Source organism: Salmo salar, chromosome ssa13, assembly GCF_905237065.1.
Source record: "Salmo salar chromosome ssa13, Ssal_v3.1, whole genome shotgun sequence".
NCBI classification, from domain to species: domain Eukaryota; kingdom Metazoa; phylum Chordata; class Actinopteri; order Salmoniformes; family Salmonidae; genus Salmo; species Salmo salar.
This window is the reverse complement of record NC_059454.1, coordinates 90,765,204-90,784,796: the sequence shown is the minus strand read 5'-3', so window position 1 is coordinate 90,784,796 and position 19,593 is coordinate 90,765,204. Positions and strand designations below refer to the sequence as shown.

Below are 19,593 nucleotides of genomic sequence, written 5' to 3'. Positions count from 1 at the left end.
ATCCCCCCTGGTGAGACAAAACTCGTCAGTGAAGAGCACTTTTTGCCAGTCCTGTCTGGTCCAGCGACAGTGGGTTTGTGCCCATAGGCGACGTTGTTGCCGGTGATGTCTGGTGAGGACCTGCCTTACAACAGGCCTACAAGCCCTCAGTCTAGCCTCTCTCAGCCTATTGCGGACAGTCTGAGCACTGATGGAGGGATTGTGCATTTCTGGTGTAACTCGGGCAGTTGTTGTTGCCATCCTGTACCTGTCCCGCAGGTGTGATGTTCGGATGTACCAATCCTGTGCAGGTGTTGTTACACGTGGTCTGCCACTGCGAGGACAATCAGCTGTCCGTCCTGTCTCCCTGTAGCGCTGTCTTAGGCGTCTCACAGTACAGACATTGCAATTTATTTCCCGGCCACATCTGCAGTCCTCATGCCTCCGTGCAGCATGCCTAAGGCACGTTCATGCAAATGAGCAGGGACCCTGGACATCTTTCTTTTGGTGTTTTTCAGAGTCTGTAGAAAGGCCTCTTTAGTGTCCTAAGTTTTCATAACTGTGATTTTAATTGCCTACCATCTGTAAGCTGTTTGTGTCTTTACGACCATTCTACAGGTGCATGTTCATGAATTGTTTATGGTTCGTTGACCAAGCATGGGAAACAGTGTTTAAACCCTTTACAATGAAGATCTGTGAAGTTGTTTGGATTTTAACAAATTATCTTTGAAAGACAGGGTCCTGAAAAAGGGACGTTTCTAATATATTTGTCGCGACCACGTTTTTGAATACCACTGTTTTTTTTTTTTACTGTACCATGATTCAACCAATTTCAGTATTCAGCAGGAAATCTAAATTAAAACCAACTTTCTTTAATAGCCTACTACTTTAATATGAAGTTTATACTATATTCTTCTTCTAGTGGATAATGTTTCCTCATAACGTGGGTGGAATATTTCTCAGCTCAGGCATTCGATCCAAAACCGAGCTCCGTTAATCTGTGGGAGTACCTTGGCTCATCAAATGACCTGTCTTGCAAAAATCTGCCTTACATCCTGTACAACATACCACGCCCACTCAGCTGTTTCCGCAACGTTCCATTCGTAAAAATTGTTCCTCTTGCGAGGTACACTAATTGATCTACTTCTATTCAACAAACCGAAACGTTTCTAGACGGTAAAGGTTTTCCTCGGGCTAAACCTCCGTAGGCGTCAGCCATGTCTCTATCAGACCAGAGCCGACAGTGGTATCCGACCAGTGTACAGGTAACTGTGGTTCAGGCAAGAAGCCTGAGGATAAAGGGGAGAAATGGCACCAACGACGCATACGCCATCATGCAAGTGGCCAAGGATAAATTCGCTACATCGGTGGCAGAGAAGAGCGTGGCACCGGTGTGGAAGGAAGAGGCCACGTTCGAGCTGCCGCTTTTCCACAACCGTAACACAGAAAAGTGTACGTTGCACGTCCACGTAATGCACCGGGCTCTCGTGGGACCTGACACGTTGCTCGGCCAAGCAGTCATCAACCTGTTGGAGCTCAGCGAGGTTAAATCCCGTAATAAGACTGAGTGAGTGTTCTCGTCTCTGTCCAGTAATAGTCACAGCCTTACTATTTCTAGATTGCTCCAGAAGGGGCTTTGGAGTAAGTTCCATAATTCCTTTTAAAATGAATCACTGTAGTTGTTGAAATAGCCTAAGGCAATAATGGAGCGCCACAATGTCACCAATATGTCTTCAATAGGGGTTGTAATTATACAAGAACAGGGACTGCACCATATTCCAATTATATAATAATCATCTGTCTCAACATGAAACCAAAATGTTATAATGTAAGTTATAAGAGCAGGCCATAGGCCTAAAAATGTTGTCCCATAGTTTTACTCTGTCAGTTAATTCACCCAGCAGAGATGCAACAACAAGTTGTTAGAGTGGAACAAGCCTATGGAATAACAGTGCTTTCTCCCGTTGCTTTTTACTTCGCTCCTCTTGCCTTCACCTCCCATTGAGTGACACTGTTTGTTTTAGCAGCCTTTGCAGTCTACTGATTTAGCCCGATCATAAGTGGCGCATGTGAGGAGCACAACATCCCATTATGAGCGAAATTCCCAAATATACACTTCGATACAGCTATGACTGGAAGTGACTTTGTCGTAGCAGGTTATGAGAATTAGGTTAAGGAAAATGTTCCTAACCTGCTATGAAAAGTCACTTCTGGTCGTAGATGTATCGAAGTGGCCTGTTTTTAGGGAGTCCCCAAAGGCAATACCTCACTAATTGCCTCTCCTGTGAGTCTTTAGTTCATATCAGTATTCTCTCTCTTTCTGAATATCTGTAAAGGAATTCATTGATTTTATTACAGGCCTCCTCTCCTAACCAATGGGTTTGCATTACTGAAGCATCTGGCTGACCTTCCTCATTAATGCTCCTTGCTCAATGGTAGAATGACTGGGAAGGCTTTGCTGGTACAGTTTATTGCTGACACAGTCTAACTGAAATAATATAATAAATACTGCAAATAGGATAAACAAACAAGTTTCCTGCTGGGTCTTCAGTCAAACTGTTGCTGTTTTCCTTCACACATTAAGTGAAGTCTTTGTTAGAGTTGAGCAGCAGGTGTTTATTAATTAGGCTGCAGGCTTATTTATTTCACAACAACTTCTTGAAATATAATCCGGAACAAATATATATTCAACATGTAAAGTGTTGGCCACATCTTTCATGAGCAGAAATAAAATATCCCAGACATTTTTCATACGCACAAATATATTTCTCAATTTTAAGCTCAAATTTGTTTACATACCTGTTAGTGAGCATTTCTCATTTGCCAAGATAATCAATCCACCTGACAGGTGTGGTGTATCAAGAAGCTGATTATACAGGAGCACCTTGTGCTGTGGACAATAAAAGGCCACTCTAAAAATGTGCAATTTTGTCACACAACACAATACCACAGATGCCTCCAGTTTTGAGGGAGTGTGAAATTGGCATGCTGACTGCAGGAATGTCCAGGAGCTGTTGCCAGATAATTCAATGTTAATTTCTCCACCATTATCCGCCTCCAACGCCATTTTAGAGAATTTGGCAGTATGTCCAATCGGCCTCACAACTGCAAACCACGTCAGCCCAGGACCTCCACATCCGGATTCTTTACCTGCGAGATTGTCTGAGGGGGTGCTGAGGCATATTTCTGTCTGTAATGAAGCCCTTTAGTGAGGAAAAACTTGATCTGTTGGGGGGAGCCAGGCCCTACCAGGCCTACCCATGGCAGCGCCCTTGCCCAGTCATGTGAAATCCATAGATTAAGGCCTAATGAATTTATTTCAATTGACTGATTTCCGTATATGAACTGTAACTCAGTAAAATCATTAATTGTTGCATGTTGCATTTATATTTTTGTTCAGTATACATCCCACTAAGCTGTCTCTACGCCAATAGCTTATTTAGCTGCTATACACAACAGCAGGTGATGTGCAGTGCACACACTGATGTCTGGGAAGGGGGCACTCTTGAAAGTGGATATTGCTGGTGTAACCGATGTGAAATGGCTAGTTAGTTAGCGGTGGTGCGCGCTAATAGCGTTTCAATCGGTGACGTCACCCGCTCTGAGACTTGAAGTAGGGTTGACCCTTGCGTTGCAAGGGCCGTGGCTCTTGTGGCGCGATGGGTAACGATGCTTCGGTGGGTGTCAGTTGTTGATGTGTGCAAGGGTCCCTGGTTCGAGCCCGGGTTGGGGCGAAGAGAGGGACGGAACCTACACTGTTACATTGATGCTGTTGACCCGGATCATTGGTTGCTGCGGAAAAAGAGGAGGTCAAAAGGGGGGTGAGTGTAACCGATGTGAAATGGCTAGTTAGTTAGAAATTGCCAAGAAACTGAAGATCTCGTACAACGCATTGTACTACTCCCTTCACAGAACAGCGCAAACTGGCTCTAACCAGAATAGAAAGAGGAGTGGGAGGCCCCGGTGCACAACTGAGCAAGTGTAACCGATGTGAAATGGCTAGTTAGTTAGCGGTGGTGCACGCTAATAGCGTTTCAATCGGTGACGTCACTCGCTCTGAGACCTGAAGTGGTTGTTCCCTTTGCGTTGCAAGGGCCGTGGCTTTTGTGGCGCGATGGGTAACGATGCTTCGTGGGTGTCAGTTGTTGATGTGTGCAAGGGTCCCTGGTTCGAGCCCAGGTTGGGGCGAAGAGAGGGACGGAACCTATCACTGTTACGCTTCTTGTTTAGACTGTATTAGAGTAAGTCTACTTTGGTTATGGCATCTTGATCTTTCTGATTACCTTTTATGGCTCAATATTTGTGACAGAAACGGACGAATGTAACTAAGGCTGGGAATGACAATACAATCAAACAAGCAAGGGCAAAGATCACAAGTCAGTCATAACGTGGCTAATAGGCTAGCGCATCTATTGATGTAGCAAGCTAAAAACACGGAGCCTAACGTTAGCTAGCTGCTAGGAGGATGTCATGTCATTGGAGGAGTGGGTGAGTGACTGACATTTTCCCCTCATTGTTTTTCGATGGCTATACACAGCTAGAGATGCAGGTGTCATTTGGTTAGCTAGCAAGAACTTGAACAACTGTTATTCAGTTAGCCAGAGTGAATTTGCGAATGCAAGAGATATGCTATCTATCTACTCCGATTTCAGAGCACTCTCATCTGAGTGTGCCAGAGCGCAGAATGATGAATTTACATACGCGCAACATCTGCTGATTATGGCCGGTGTCAATAAACGTAGGCAACGAAAGTAATAGTCACAAAAGCTCTAGATAACATGTAAACATCCTAACCAACTCTGGCAGGGCGAGTAAAATGGTCAGAGTGTGAGGTGTTCTCTCATTTGTGTCTGGAAGTAGCTAGCTAGCCAACTTTAGCCAGTTAGCTTTGGGTGCTTGTTTGAGACAAGCATGCATTGTTGGCAGGCAAGCTGCAGAAGGACAAGTAGGCTACAATTCTCCATTGTTTATCAGTGCAATTTTGAAGGCCAACTAGCTGAAAATGTTTGAAGGTGTATCTAATGTTCCTTCGTTAGATGTTAGCTCACCTTTCTCTGGCTAACATTAGTTGATCTTTTTGTTGTTGATGTGCATAACTAAGGGAGAGAGAGCTTACCTTTTTCATGGTTGTTTGATCAATAGGAATGTAAAGTTCGCAAATGTAAGTGGCATTGACATATTTGCAGAAATCCATTCAGGTGTATTTTTGTGGCTTTTGGCCAATGCGTTTTAATGATCTAATGTCGCGCTGTTGCAACTGCCTGTAAACACACAGTCCAATTCAAAGTGAATGATGGCAGGCCTGTTTGCATAAGGCCTACTGTAGCTCTAATTGGCTATGGTGCACCGGTCTGCATAGACTCCAGTCCTGGATGAGACAGATGTTTTATTTAATTGTCCAAACGCATGGCCACTTTCCCACTCTATTTTGCTATAGAATTTCCACACATTTTTTAGTATATGTAATACCCAAACGTTCTAAGAATTTATGAAAACTTGAAAATGACCATATCTTTTGCTCGATTGTCAGATTTTTAAAAACATTTTGTCATATTCTTCCTGGTGCTAAAATGCTGTCAGTTCCACTTGAGAGTGCATTCTCCATGATGGTAATTGGTTTCATGCAATCTGAGTAGGAGTCAGTCTGGAGACGGGGCTAAGGATCTCCATGGCTGATAGTCCTTTTTGCTGTGTGACAGTGATAGGTTAATCTGACCATTATTGTTATCGTTGCCCTTTAGTTCAAATGCCAAACTTCAGCAGAACATGTTTTCTCAGACCTGAATTCTTCCCAGACCTACTTTCATATGCACTCCTCAAAGCCTCTCAAATGTTTTTCTTTTTCTGGTCAAAGGATATCCATGCCGGTTCATACACCTTAGTATTGTATACAATGGCTATCAACTTTTGCAGCATCCCACAGGATTATCGTTTTGAGTGCTTCATAAAATCTTATATAAAACCAATGTACACACACTTTGAGCCATATTGAGGAAGTTTCCTCATGGTTTGTTCTGCTCTGATTTCTCATTGTTGACTGTGGTGTACCTGATTTCTGCGGGGCCCAAATCCAGAATTGGCTTCACATTCTGGAGTGTTTTTCGGTGAAAAACAAACACATTTTTGTCTCTGTGCTCTCCCTCCCTCTCAGGGGGTAGGGACTTGACTGTCGCTTTACCAGCTCCCACACAGACTGTGTTATGTTTGACTTAAAGCAGATAACTGTTAATGGTAATGTTTAAACAGCCTCACTGCCAATTCTCACTAGCCGCTGGAAATGATTTCTTACTAACTCTGAACTGTGTTTGCAAGCCCTCCCTCGACTATTTTCTAAAGGGGGAACATGGACCATGGAGATGTTGGCCTCTGTGAAGGCCAGCATCCCGGAGTCGCCTCTTCACTGTTGACGTTGAGACTGGTGTTTTGCGGGTACTATTTAATGAAGCTGCCAGTTGAGGACTTGTGAGGCGTCGGTTTCTCAAACTAGACACACTAAGGTACTTGTCCTCTTGTGTAACAGTGTAGGTTCCGTCCCTCTCTTCGCCCCAACCTGGGCTCGAACCAGGGACCCTTGCACACATCAACAACTGACACCCACGAAGCATCGTTACCCATCGCGCCACAAAAGCCACGGCCCTTGCAACGCAAGGGGAACAACCACTTTAGGTCTCAGAGCGAGTGACGTCACCGATTGAAACGCTATTAGCGTGCACCACCGCTAACTAACTAGCCATTTCACATCGGTTACACTTGCTCAGTTGTGCACCGGGGCCTCCCACTCCTCTTTCTATTCTGGTTAGAGCCAGTTTGCGCTGTTCTGTGAAGGGAGTAGTACAATGCGTTGTACGAGATCTTCAGTTTCTTGGCAATTTCTCGCATGGAATAGCCTTTGTTTCCCAGAACAAGAATAGACTGATGAGTTTCATAAGAAAGGTCTTTGTTTCTGGCCATTTTGAGCCTGTAATCGACCCACAAATTCTGATGCTCCAGATACTCAACTAGTCTAAAGAAGGCCAGTTTTATTGCTTCTTTAATCAGAACCACAGTTTTCAGCTGTGCTAACATAATTGCAAAAGGGTTTTCTAATGATCAGTTTAGCCTTAGTAAAATGATTAATTTGGATGGGATAACACGCCTATGTAGCTATTCCATAAGAAATCAGCCTTTTGCAGCTACAATAGTCATTTACAACATTAACAGTGTCTACACTGTATTTCTGATCAAATTTATGTTATTTTAATGGACACAAAAAACGAGGACATTTCTAAGTGACAACTTTTGAACGGAAGTGTATATATTTGCGATTCTTCAAAGTAGCCACCCTTTGCCTTGATGACAGCTTTGCACACTTTATATTCTCTCAACCAGCTTCAACTGGAATGCTTTACCAACAGTCTTGAAGGAGTTCCAAAATATGCTGAGCACTTGTTGGCTGCTTTTCCTTCACTCTGTGGTTTTACTCATCCCAAACCATCTCAATTGGATTGAAGTCGGGTGATTGTGGAGGTCAGGTCTTCTGATGCAGCACTACATCACTCTCCTTCTTGGTGAAATAGCCCTTACACAGCCTGGAGGTGTGTTGGGTCATTGTCCTGTTGAAAACCAAATGATAGTCCCACTAAGCACAAACCAGTTGATGGCATAACGCTGCAGAATGCTGTGGTAGCCATGCTGGTTAAGTGTGCCTTGAATTCTAAATAAATCCCTGACAGTGTCATCAGCAAAGCACCCACACACCATCACACCACCCACCATGAAGCATGGAGGAGGAACCACCCATGCGGAGATCATCCAATCACCTACTCTGCGTCTCACAAAGACACACTGGTCTCAAATTTGAACTCATCAGACCAAAGGACAGATTCCCACCGGTCTCATGTCCATTGCACATGATTCTTGGCCCAAGCAAGTCTCTTCTTATTGGTGTCCTTTAGTAGTTTCTTTGCAGCAATTAAAACCATGAATGCCTGATTTCACGCAGGCTCGTCTGAAAAGTTGATGTTGAGATGTGTCTGTTACTTGAACTTATTTGGGCTGCAATTTCTGTGGCTGGTAACTCTAATGAACTTATCCTCTGCAGCAGAGGTAACTCATGAGAGCCAGTTTCATCATAGCGCTTGTTGGTTTTTGCGACTGCATTTGAAGAAATGTTCAAAGTTCTTTAAATGTTCCTCATTGACTGACCTTCATGTCCTAAAGTAATGATGGACTGTCGTTTCTCTTTGCTTACTTGAGCTGTTCTTGCCTTAATATGGACTTGGTCTTTTACCAAAATAGGGCTATCTTTTATATACCACCCCTACCTTGTCACAACACAACTGATTGGATCAAATTCATTAAAAAGGAAAGAAATTACACAAATGAACTTTTAACAAGGCACACCTGTTAATTGAAATGCATTCCAGGTGACTACCTCATGAAGCTGGTTAAGAGAATGCCAAGAGTGCGATAAGCTGTCATCAAGGCAAAGGGTGGCTACTTTGAAGAATCTCAAACATATAAACAAATACAAATATATTTTAACACTTTTTTTGGTTACTACATGGTTCCATATGTGTTATTTCATAGTTTTTGATATATTCACTGTTATTATACAAAGTAGAAAATGGTAAAAATAAAGAAAATCCCTTGAATGAGTAGGTGAGTCCAAACTTTTGACTGGTACTGTAACTACTCAGCTACTACAATATAACAGTTGTGACTGCCATCCCTTTTGTAAGTGTTCCAAAAACACATCTTTTCATATGATCACATGTGAAGTTAATGTGATACCATGTGACACCATATGACAACATGTAAAGCAACATGTGATATCATGAAAAATTGTGACGTGAAGTGTTCCAAAAACACGTTTTCACATGATTTCTCATGTTAAATTTAATGTGAAGTTGTGATTTTCCACGTGAAATCATGTCGTTTTTCTGTAAGCAATGTGACCCCCCTAAGTAAATTCCAGGAGCAGGCATGTCTTTCCCTGAAGTTCTGGCTCAGTATTCCACACACTAGCAGGGAGGAATAGAAGGACAGGATGAGTATTTTGGGGGGAATTCAGTCACTCAGTAACATGAAAGGAGGGTGTGTGAAGCTGCCTAATATTACATGCTGGATCAGTATTTTTAGACTCAATGGACTCTCTCATAAAGGAGAGGTGTTACATAAACAAATCACCTGTTTACTCATGGACACACCCAAATTAAGTGAGGACTGAGGAGGTGTGTGTGTGTGACATCTTTAACGTTTCTCTCATACAGTCTCCATCGCAGAGATGTAAATGCTCAAAATATTTCTCATAGCACTTACAAAAATGTATATGTGTCGTCAGTTCGCAAGGGATTGTAATGACAGCTAGGACATACAGTAATGTCCATCAATGATGTCATTTCACAGTAATTGACTCAATAGAGGGACAGGTTGAGCAAGCCGACCGCTTTGTTTTGGATTGTTGTGCAATTCCCAAATGTAGTGCCTTGGGTATTCGAGCGCCTTGGGTATTCGAACCAGCAACTTTTTAGTTACTGGCCCAATGCTCTAACCACTAGGCTACCTGCCACCCCAGCTGACACCCCTACTTACCTTGTGCTACCTTTCCACATTCGGTCCTCTAAAAAACACAACTGTAGTGATGGAGTGAGTTGATGCTCTCTCTCACCCCATTCAATGGTTCATCACATTTGTCATTCTGTGAGTAGCCAGTTTCTTTCATTGCCTTTGTTTGGATTCACATTGAGTGCTTCACTCAAGATAAGAAACTGCAGTCACAGCATTGTGTTCATTTTGTTTTTGTAACCTCCAAGAGGGTACTCATTGCCACACACACACACCCTAACCTTGCAGATCTAAAGCCCCTAGCTGTCTCTTCCTGTCCTTTTCATTTCCTTCCAGAATTCAACTGGGTTGTTTTTTCAGGAAAGAGTTTGAGGAACAGACAACCTCAGGCCTTATGGGTTTTGCTTGACAGACTTTTACTGCTGCCTCAGCTCTTAATTGTTCAGTTCCAAACTATAAATTAGTGATTGTTTTGACATATGTACCTTCTAGAATAACATAATAATGACATGTAGAATACAAACAGACAAACTAACCGCTCTTGTTTTGATGTTTTATACAATAGTGATTTATTGAGGGTCATTGAACCAGTCAGCATGAAGAATTCTCTTTGTTGAAGAATTCTAACAATGTGAGTCTCTGTACTTTGACCTTCATATCCTCAAAATGAATCTTCTGTACTAGTGAACCACTAAATGAAACAGACTTTAGGCATAGAGGAATTATAGTTATGGTATTCTGATTTTATATTTTGTGAAATACATTCATAAATAGACAAGTGCCTGGGGATTTCTAAAGTCATTCATTAAATATGAACCTAAATTGATTGGAATTGACTCCCAAAATATTTAGCGTGCATAGCACTTTGCGGTATCAGCTGATGTAAGAAGGGCTATATAAATAAAATTGATTTTGATTTGATAGCCTGTAGCAGGGATGAGGGAGAAAAAAAATCACTCTCAGAACCCTCCAATGTAATTTATCAATTCAATTTTACATTGCAAAATGATTTCACTCCTGGAACCCGGTTCCCCTTTTAGTAGCCTTTTATGGTACATTAGTGTTTTAAGGCATGGTATTCAGTCTTAACAGAGTAGTGACAACAACTTATTAGGACGGCACAGTGACAGAAATAGAATGAAATGCATAATGTTCCTGCCGGTGAACATTTTTAGTATGAATTATTATTGCCCAAACACTGACTCTCCAGAACACTCACCGCATCATCAGTCATTTCCGCTGGTCCCTCCACCCTTGGGCCAATTCAGAGAGAGCTACTGTACTGATCACCGTTTTCTATGGAGGAACTCTAAACAGTAAAAGGAAAAATGACATCAGCCCCTACTTACTGGAATTATTCACTTGGTTATGATAAACCCTTGGAACCCTGCAACAAAAAGGGGAAAAAATAGCATCCTTAAATAAAGCAATGCTAGGGGTGAAAGCGTTTTTTATTTGTGAAAAGCTATCAACATGTAGACAGTCTTTTATAAAGCTGGAGGGGAGGCCCAGAGGCAGGTGAACATACGTTATTGGATCCTCAGCCTTCCTCTGCTTATGCAGACTGGGATTGTTCAGACAGATCAGTCTGAACAGTGTGTGTTATCTGAAAAGAAGTGGTTAATGCCTACATATGTCAAGTTATTTTCAATGGCCATGAACCCCTGGAGGAGACAGCAGGCATCTGAAAAATAGAATATTATGTTGATTCTTTTTTTCACTGCCTCACATTCATTTACACCTTTAGTTCTTGTGACATCTCTTGGAGAAGAACAGCATTTGTTTTATACCAGTTATATTCGGTTGAAGTTTTTTGATAAATAATACAGATTTTCTCTCGACAGATGGCATAAACTGCTGGACAAGGCAGGCAAGCCAGACAAAGACCGGGGAGAGGTGCAGGTGGACATCCAGTTTATGAAGAATAACATGACAGCCAGCATGTTCGACCTCTCTGCTACAGACAAGCCACACTCCCGCCTGGGAAAGTTCAAGGACAAGGTGCGAGGCAAAAAGGAGGGTCTGTCGGACACTGCGTCTGCCGTGGTACCGTCCTTCACCCAGGTTCTGACGGACAGCGAGGGGGAGGGAGAGGGGGTAGGGAAGGGGGGTGCAGACAAAGGAGAGAAAAAGAAGAAAAACAAGCTGAAGTCTCTGTTTTCTCCCAAGTCTAACCTGCAGCGTCACGGACTGTCTCAGTCCATGTCTGTCCTTGGCCCTCTGCCTGAGAAGAACTCCTCACTGAGCGGCAGCCGCTCCACAGGCCTCAATGTGGACTCCTCTGAAGGTGAGGATCATCACAGGCTGTCCATTCAGTTGAAAATATAGCAGCATGATCTATTAGAAAACTCTTATGTTACACAGTATGTGTTTGCAGATCTAACCTTTCCCCGTTTCTTTCTTTCTTTCTCATCCAAAGGAAAAAATAAATTCAAGTTTCTGACCCATAAGCGCACAGGCAGTTCCCTGTCCCTAGGGCGCTCTAAGATTCCTGCCCCGCTTGCAGAGCGGAGTAACCTGTGCATCAACGGCACTCACATGTACACAGAGGAGCCCCAGCCCCGGAGCGCCCGCACTGGCTCCAACTTTAGCCTGGCCAGCTCAGGCCATGGCTCCATGGAAGACCTGCGCAAGGCCCAGGGTCGTAAGAGCTCCGGCACCTCCATGGACTCCTTCAGGGCCCTGAAGCAGCCTTCGACCTGGGCAGAGGAGGAAGAGAGGGTTATGTTGGATGAGGAGAGGAAGAGAAAGGAAGAGCAGGAGAGTAAGAAGTTAGACGAGGAAGAGAGGATAAGGAAGGAGGAACAAGAGAAAAGGAGGATTACGGAGAAGGAGGGGGAAGAAATAAGGCTAGAAGCGGAACAGGAGGAGAGGAGACTGACGGTGGAGGGAGAGGACAGGGTTTGGAAGGAAGACCAGGAAAAGTGGAGGTTAGAGGAGAAAAGGAGAGAAATGGAGGAACAAGAGCGGTGGGAAGAAGAGGAAAGAATTAGGAGAGAAGAACATGAAAGAATGAGGGAGGATATACTGAGAAAGGAGGACGAGAGGAAAATGAGGGAGGTGGAGGAAAGATTGAAGAGGGAGAAAGATGAGAGGATTAAGGAGGAAGAAAGGACTAGGAGAGAACAGGAGGAGGATATGCAAAGAAGAGAGGAAGAGGAGAGGAAGATGAGGGAGGAGGAAGAAAGACTAAGGAGGGAACAGGAGGATATACTGAGAAGAATAAGGGAGGAGGAAGAAGAGGAAAGGAGGGCTGAAGAAAGAATGAAGAGAGAGGCTGAAGAAAGAATGAAGAGAGAGGATGATAGGCTGAGGAAGGAGGAGGAAGAAAAGAGGAGGATTGAGGCTGAAGAAGGAAGAATGAAGAGAGAGGAGGACAGAGTGAAGGAGGAGGAGGAAGAAAGGAGGAGGTTTGCGGAGGAAGAAGGAAGAATGAAGAGAGAGGATGATAGGCTGAGGAAGGAGGAGGAAGAAGAAAAGAGGAGGCTTGAGGCAGAAGAAAGAATGAAGAGAGAGGAGGACCGAGTGAGGAAGGAGGAGGAAGAAGAAAAGAGGAGGGTTGAGGCTGAAGAAGAAAGAATGAAGAGAGAGGAGGACCGAGTGAGGAAGGAGGAGGAAGAAGAAAAGAGGAGGATTGAGGCAGAAGAAGAAAGAATGAAGAGAGAGGCTGAAGAAGAAAGAATGAAGAGAGAGGCTGAAGAAGAAAGAATGAAGAGAGAGGCTGAAGAAGAAAGAATGAAGAGAGAGGCTGAAGAAGAAAGAATGAAGAGAGAGGCAGAAGAAGAAAGAATGAAGAGAGAGGCTGAAGAAGAAAGAATGAAGAGAGAGGCAGAAGAAGAAAGAATGAAGAGAGAGGCTGAAGAAGAAAGAATGAAGAGAGAGGAGGACCGAGTGAGGAAGGAGGAGGAAGAAAAAAAGAGGAGGATTGAGGCAGAAGAAGAAAGAATTAAGAGAGAGGAGGATAGGCTGAGGGAGGAGGAGGAAGAAGAAAGGAGGAGGATTGAGGAGGAAGATCAAATAATTAAGAGAGAGGAGGATAGGCTGAGAAAGGAGGAGAGAAGGATGAGGGAGGAGGAAGAAAGAGTGAGGAAGTCCGCAGAGGAAGATTGGCTGAGCGAGGAAATGGGGATAAAGAGGATGGAGAAGGACAGAAGAATTAAGAGGGAAGAGGAGGATAGGCTGAGAAAGGAGGAAGAGCTGAGGAAGATTAGGGAAAATGAAGAAAGGCTAAGGAGGGAAGAGGAGGATGATATGCAGAGAAAGGAAGAAGAGCAGAGGAAGATGAGGAATGAGGAGGAAAGGATAAGGAGAATAGAGCAGGAGATGTTGAGAAAGGAAGAAGCAGAAAGAACGAGGCTTGAAGAAGAAAGGGAAGTGGAGAGAAGAAGAGATGAGGAGCAGAGAGAACTGATGGAGGCGAAAGAGAGGTTTAGGGTGGATGAAGAAAATATGAAAAAAGAGGAGTTGAGAGGGCAGGAAGAGAAGATGACAGAGAAGGAGAAAAAGAAGAATGCACAGATGGAGGAAAAGCGAAGGCATGAGGAAGTGAGGGTAAAGTTGGACAAAGTTGAACAACAAATGAAGCAGAATAAAGAGGCAGAGGCCATTGTGTGCAATAATCCTTTTGAGGAAGTCTCTCCTACCACTTCATGTGATGACAACTCTTCAAATAACCCGTTTGAGGAGACCCCCACAACCTCTTCTACTGGTCCCATCAGCTGCCGAACAAATAAAGTATCAGCAGTTAAGCCAAGGTCAGTCCCACTCCCAAACCACACACACACACACACACACACACACTCTCCATCACTGTCTCAGTTCCCCAGAATTGTGTTACCCCTTGGGTGTCATAAATTATAGATGCACTATTTATTTAGTCTGCAAAAGCAGCTGGTGGTCTCCAAAAGCAACACTGAAGTTTCTGTTGCTCTGTCTCCTCATCCACACACACCTACTAACGTCCTTGTCTCATATCCTCACTGAACTCTTTCAGACACCCTCTTTCATCTTCTAACAGAACTATGTAAATTATGCTAACATTCTCTTTTCCTGTGCTGTCAGTGCAGGGTGACACAAGTCTGATTAGAGTGGAAAACCTGCCAATTTGTCTGAGAATACTTTTATACAACCAGTTAATCAGGCCAGGCAACAAGCCTGATTTATGGATGTGGGACAGTCAGTATAGCTGCTTGTAGAAACTAAGCTGGATGCAATTGGGAGGATTTTGTTGGATCTGTACAGCTGTGGCACAAAATACAGATTTGAGCAGAAAACCTGTCGCTTTATCAAAGACTTTAGTACAGGAAAGTGTTCTGTCTAATATATTAAGTCAATTGAAACGCTTGGTAAGAGTTAGATCTGTGTGTTGGTGTCGTGGGCATTTGGTGTGAAGGGAGTGTGTAAGCTAGATGTCATGGTATGTTTGTCAGTGTGGCGCGTAACACTACTCCAACATGCACATCTCATTAAAGCACAATCCCCTAAAGCAAATATGGGCAACTTTGATTAGGGTGGGGGCCACAAAAAATCTAAACTCATCATGAGGGGCTGCAGTTGTTTGCGGTTCTGCGTACCCACAAACATACCACACTCATTTTGTCATGGGGCGGAGAGGAAAATAAGCTGTTTTACAGCTAATTTCCTGCAATTCTACACATTTTTCCATAGGGTGGAGAGAAATGTTTTCAATTTTCAAAATGATATCTGAGTGAAAGTGACTAACAAAATCAATGGGGGCCCCCCTGCCAGTAATTCGACCATGATAATTAGATAGCCGGCCGCTAAACTAACTTAGTCAGTCAATTTTTTTTAGATTTCTATCAGTAAAACTGCTGGTGCACAATCAAAGTTCAAAATTGCACCTTATGTAGTCTACTATTCTAACTCGCAACAGTAAGTTGAGACCCCGACTAAGTTCCAAAAAATAAATAATTGGGAAATTGATCCCAGGGTCTTCAAAAGGTGGGCCGCAGGCCACCAGTTGCCCATCCCTGCCCTAAAGTAATCTAATACCTTCATGAAAATTGCAGTGCTGTGTAAAACGTGGATGTGCGTGTGCATCTCTGTGACTGTGTTTACGCAGGCAGCCCAATTCTGATCTTTTTTTCACCAATTGGTCTTTTGACCAATCAGATCAGCTCAGAAAAATATCTGATGTGAAAAGATCTGATGTGATTGTTCAAAAGACAAATTAGTGGAATAAATATCAGAACTAGGCTGCCTGTGTAAACTGAGATTGGCTGCGCTTCCCATGAATCAATCGTACCTTGTTATAAAGATTCTGCAGATGTCATATTAAAGGTGTTACAGAGAGACATAAAGCATTAGGTGATTGCTCAAGTTTTTAACTAGGGCGTTGATGATGAATGACTCATGCGAATCTATCCTGATGAGGCTGGACCAAAGAGACCATCCAATAGGATGACATGACTCAGTATAGTCAAGGCAAGTCTGTTTGGTCATGTGAACAGGGAATGGTTCAGAGGCTATAAGCATTACCTTTTTATATTGATCATTTACTTTCGTTTTATTATTTAATATCTACATGTATAACCTTTCTGTTCCCTAGTGTGCTTGTTACTAACCTAAGCATTATAACTAACCTTCATGTCCCTCATAAAGACCTAATCAAATGAAATCCCACCCTTTCTCCCATTGTCTTGTCTGGTGAATAAGTCCAACCCTAGTAACAACTTTGTTAGGATGTAACACCTCTGTAGTTGTCTACCTCTCTGCTAAATGTGTTTGTGTGTGTGGATTCCAACAAGACTTTCGTTTTTGATAAAAGTAAAAAATATCACATTTAATTCAACATTTGTTTATTTCATGACATTGCATTATTTACTTTTAGAAACAAATTATTTTTTCTTATACAGTACCAGTCAAAGTTTGGACACACCTACTCATTCCAGAGTTTTTCTTTATTTTGACTATTTTCTACATTGTAGAATAATCGTGAAGACATCAAAACTATGAAATAACACAAATGGAATCATGTAGTAATCAAAAAAGTGTTAACCAAATCAAACTATATTTGAGATTCTTCAAAGTAGCCACCCTTGATGACAGCTTTGCACACTCTTGGCATTCTCTCAACGAGCTTCATGAGGAATGCTTTTCCAACAGTCTTGAAGGAGTTCCCACATATGCTAAGCACTTGTTGGCTGCTTTTCCTTCACTCTGCGGTCCAACTCATCCCAAACCATCTCAATTGGGTTGAGGTCGGGTGATTGTGGAGGCCAAGTCATCTGATGCAGCATTCCATCACTCTCCTTGGTCAAATAGCCCATACACAGCCTGGAGGTGTGTTGGTTCATTGCCCTGTTGAAAAACAAATGATAATCCCACTAAGCTCAAACCAAATGGGATGGCGTATCCCTGTGGAGTCTCTTCTTCTTATTGGTGTCCTTTTAGTAGTGTTATTTTTGCAGCAATTCGACGAGGAAGACCTGATTTCACACAATCTCCTCTGAACAGTTGATGTTGATGTGTCTGATACTTGAACTTTGTGAAGCATTTATTTGGGCTGCAATCTGAGGTGCAGTTAACTCTAACTTATCCTCCGCTACAGAGGATAAGTTTACCCAACCGTGGGACAGACTGTTTGTTCCCACATTCGGGACTCTCTATTGGTTACTCAGACTTTTGGCCTCCCATCCTATTCTAACCACCTCTTGCCGGCTTTGTATTCATGTTATCTAATAAAATTGCTGTATAATATGATCTTGTTGCCATCTAATACACATTCAAATGTCATAAATCAACGCTGCAGAGCTCTCCCTGTCCTCTAACGTGCCTTGATTGTATTACTGTTGATGATATCTGGAAATGTGCATGTACACCCTGGCCAATCTAAGGTTGCTAGCGCCAATTCTGACTTGTGCTCTGATATCTGTTTCACTGATTTCTGCTCTCGTAAAAGCCTGGCTTTTCTGCATGTTAACACTAGAAGCTTATTATGAACCAAGTGTGGGTTCATAATTGTGAACCAAGTGTGGGTTCATAATTGTGAACCAAGTGTGGGTTCACAGCTCCAATCCAGGTGTGTTGGTCATTACTGAGACGTGGTTAAGAAGTGTTTCGGCAAGACAGATCTTCCAAAGGTGGGGGAGTGGCAATTTTTTACCAAGGATCACCTTCAGTGCTCGGTTGTCTCCACAAAGTCTGTCCCCAAACAATTTTATTTGCTGGTTTTAAGCATTACACTTTCAAATAGGTCTTCGTTGACTGTTGCTGGGTGTTTATCGTCCTCAATCGGCACTGGACTGTACCCTAAGCTCTCTCCTGGCCCCTTATACTAAGTCTGAATTTGTCCTGCTAGGTGACCTAAACTGGGACATGCTTAAACCACCTGACCAAGTCCTAAAGCAATGGGACTCCCTAAATCTTTCTCAGATTATTACCAATCCCACAAGGTATGACTCCAAACACCCAGAAAAGGCTACTCTCCTCGACGTTATCCTCACAAATAATCCTGATAGGTATCAATCTGGTGTTTTCTGTAATAACCTTAGTGATCACTGTTTTACAGCCTGTGTTCATAATGGCTGCTCAGTGAAATTACCTGTCTTGATTTGTCATAGACACTTGCTAAAAAACATAAATGAGCAAGCCTTCCTTCATGACGGCAGCGTAGCCTAGTGGTTAGAGCGTTGGACTAGTAACCAAAAGGTTGCAAGTTCTAATCCCCGAGCTGACAAGGTACAAATCTGTCGTTCTGCCCCTGAACAAGGCAGTTAACTCACTGTTCCTAGGCTGTCATCGAAAATAAAAATGTGTTCTTAACTGACTTGCCTAGTTAAATAAAGGTCAAATTAAAAAATGACCTGCCCTCTGTAAATTGGTACAGAATGAGCTTGAAGACTTGGACCTTCTTTTTGAATATTTCCAGTGATATTGCTAAAAAACATGCCCCCCATAAAGAAAATGAGAATTAAAAACAGGTTCAGCCCCTGGTTCAAAAGTGATCTTGCAGAGGTACTCCACCTCAAGAATTGCACTCTACAAGCAACACTAGACTCTATTATTATGGTGGGAGATTTTAATACGGTTTTACATGCCTCTATGGACTGTAAAGGAAATCGCACTACAAACTGTCACCCTCAGGCACTTAAGGAAATAATGAATGTCATGAATATATTGGAATTAGTGGAGGTATGGAGGCTTAAATACCCTGACCTAGTGAGATATACATGGCGGAGGCTTAATCAAGCTAGTCATCTTTATTACTTTGTGTCATTCTCTCTGGCACAAAAAGTTAGTGTTGATGACAGGACAGAATGCAGTTGGACCATCACATAATTGGCATATATATTACTCTTACAGAATTTCCACGTGGATGAGGATATTGAAAATGTAATCAAAGTCTACTGGATGGTAACTTGTTTTTAACTAGGACATTTCCAGTTGGTCAGAAGTTTACATACATTAAGTTGACTGTGCCTTTAAACAGCTTGGAAAATTCAAGAAAATGTCATGGCTTTAGAAGCTTCTGATAGGCTAATTTGAGTCAATTGGAGGTGTACCTGTGGATGTATTTCAAGGCCTACCTTCAAACTCAGTGCCTCTTTGCTTGACATCATGGGAAAATCTAAAGAAATCAGCCAAGACCTCCAGAACATTTTTTGTAGACCTCCACATGTCTGGTTCATCCTTGGAAGCAATTTCCAAATGCCTGAAGGTACCACGTTCATCTGTACAAACAATAGTACGCAGGTATAAACACCATGGGACCACCAGCTGTCATACCGCTCAGGGAGAAGACGTGTTCTGTTTTCTAGAGATCAACGTACTTTGGTACAAGAAGTGCAAATGAATCCCAGAACAACAGCAAAGGACCTTGTGAAGATGCTGGAGGAAACCGGTACAAAAGTATCTGTATCCACAGTAAAACGAGTCCTATATCGACATAACCTGAAAGGCCGCTCAGCAAGGAAGAACCACTGCTCCAAAACCACCATAAAAAAGCCAGACTACGGTTTGCAACTGCGCATGGGGACAAAGATCGTACTTTTTTGAGAAATGTCCTCTGGTCTGATGAAACAAAAATAGAACTGTTTGGCCAAAATG

The 19,593-nt window shown here is 42.8% G+C and overlaps 2 protein-coding genes across 4 annotated transcripts in view; both read left to right on the top strand.

Moving 5' to 3' along the window:
* Nucleotides 1-1,051: 1,051 nt before the first annotated feature.
* Nucleotides 1,052-13,183, top strand: LOC123726171 (rab11 family-interacting protein 1). Its single transcript, XM_045692780.1, has 4 exons — nt 1,052-1,546; nt 11,370-11,812; nt 11,945-13,050; nt 13,169-13,183. Exons 1-4 carry the CDS (start codon nt 1,197-1,199, stop codon nt 13,181-13,183), a joined length of 1,914 nt encoding a protein of 637 aa, XP_045548736.1. The 5' UTR covers nt 1,052-1,196.
* A 182-nt stretch (nt 13,184-13,365) lies between these two features.
* The window catches only part of LOC106568251 (vicilin-like seed storage protein At2g18540), a 31,970-nt gene continuing 25,742 nt past the window's right edge, over nt 13,366-19,593 (top strand). Inside the window, exon 1 of one of the 3 annotated variants that reach the window (XM_045692404.1) lies at nt 13,366-14,279. In XM_045692404.1, coding sequence (XP_045548360.1) covers nt 13,369-14,279 — 911 coding nt within the window. In that variant the 5' untranslated portion in view covers nt 13,366-13,368. The remainder of the gene's footprint in view (nt 14,280-19,593) is intronic. The other 2 variants (XM_014138421.2, XM_045692405.1) reach the window with 2 other exon arrangements.

Excerpts from the sequence above, each read along its gene's own strand:
- LOC123726171 (XM_045692780.1), top strand. The coding sequence starts at position 1,197 with ATGTCTCTATCAGACCAGAGCCGACAGTGGTATCCGACCAGTGTACAG. Across the intron at positions 1,547-11,369 it reads AAATCCCGTAATAAGACTGA|ATGGCATAAACTGCTGGACA; the intron begins GTGAGTGTTCTC and ends TTCTCTCGACAG. Across the intron at positions 11,813-11,944 it reads CAATGTGGACTCCTCTGAAG|GAAAAAATAAATTCAAGTTT; the intron begins GTGAGGATCATC and ends TCTCATCCAAAG.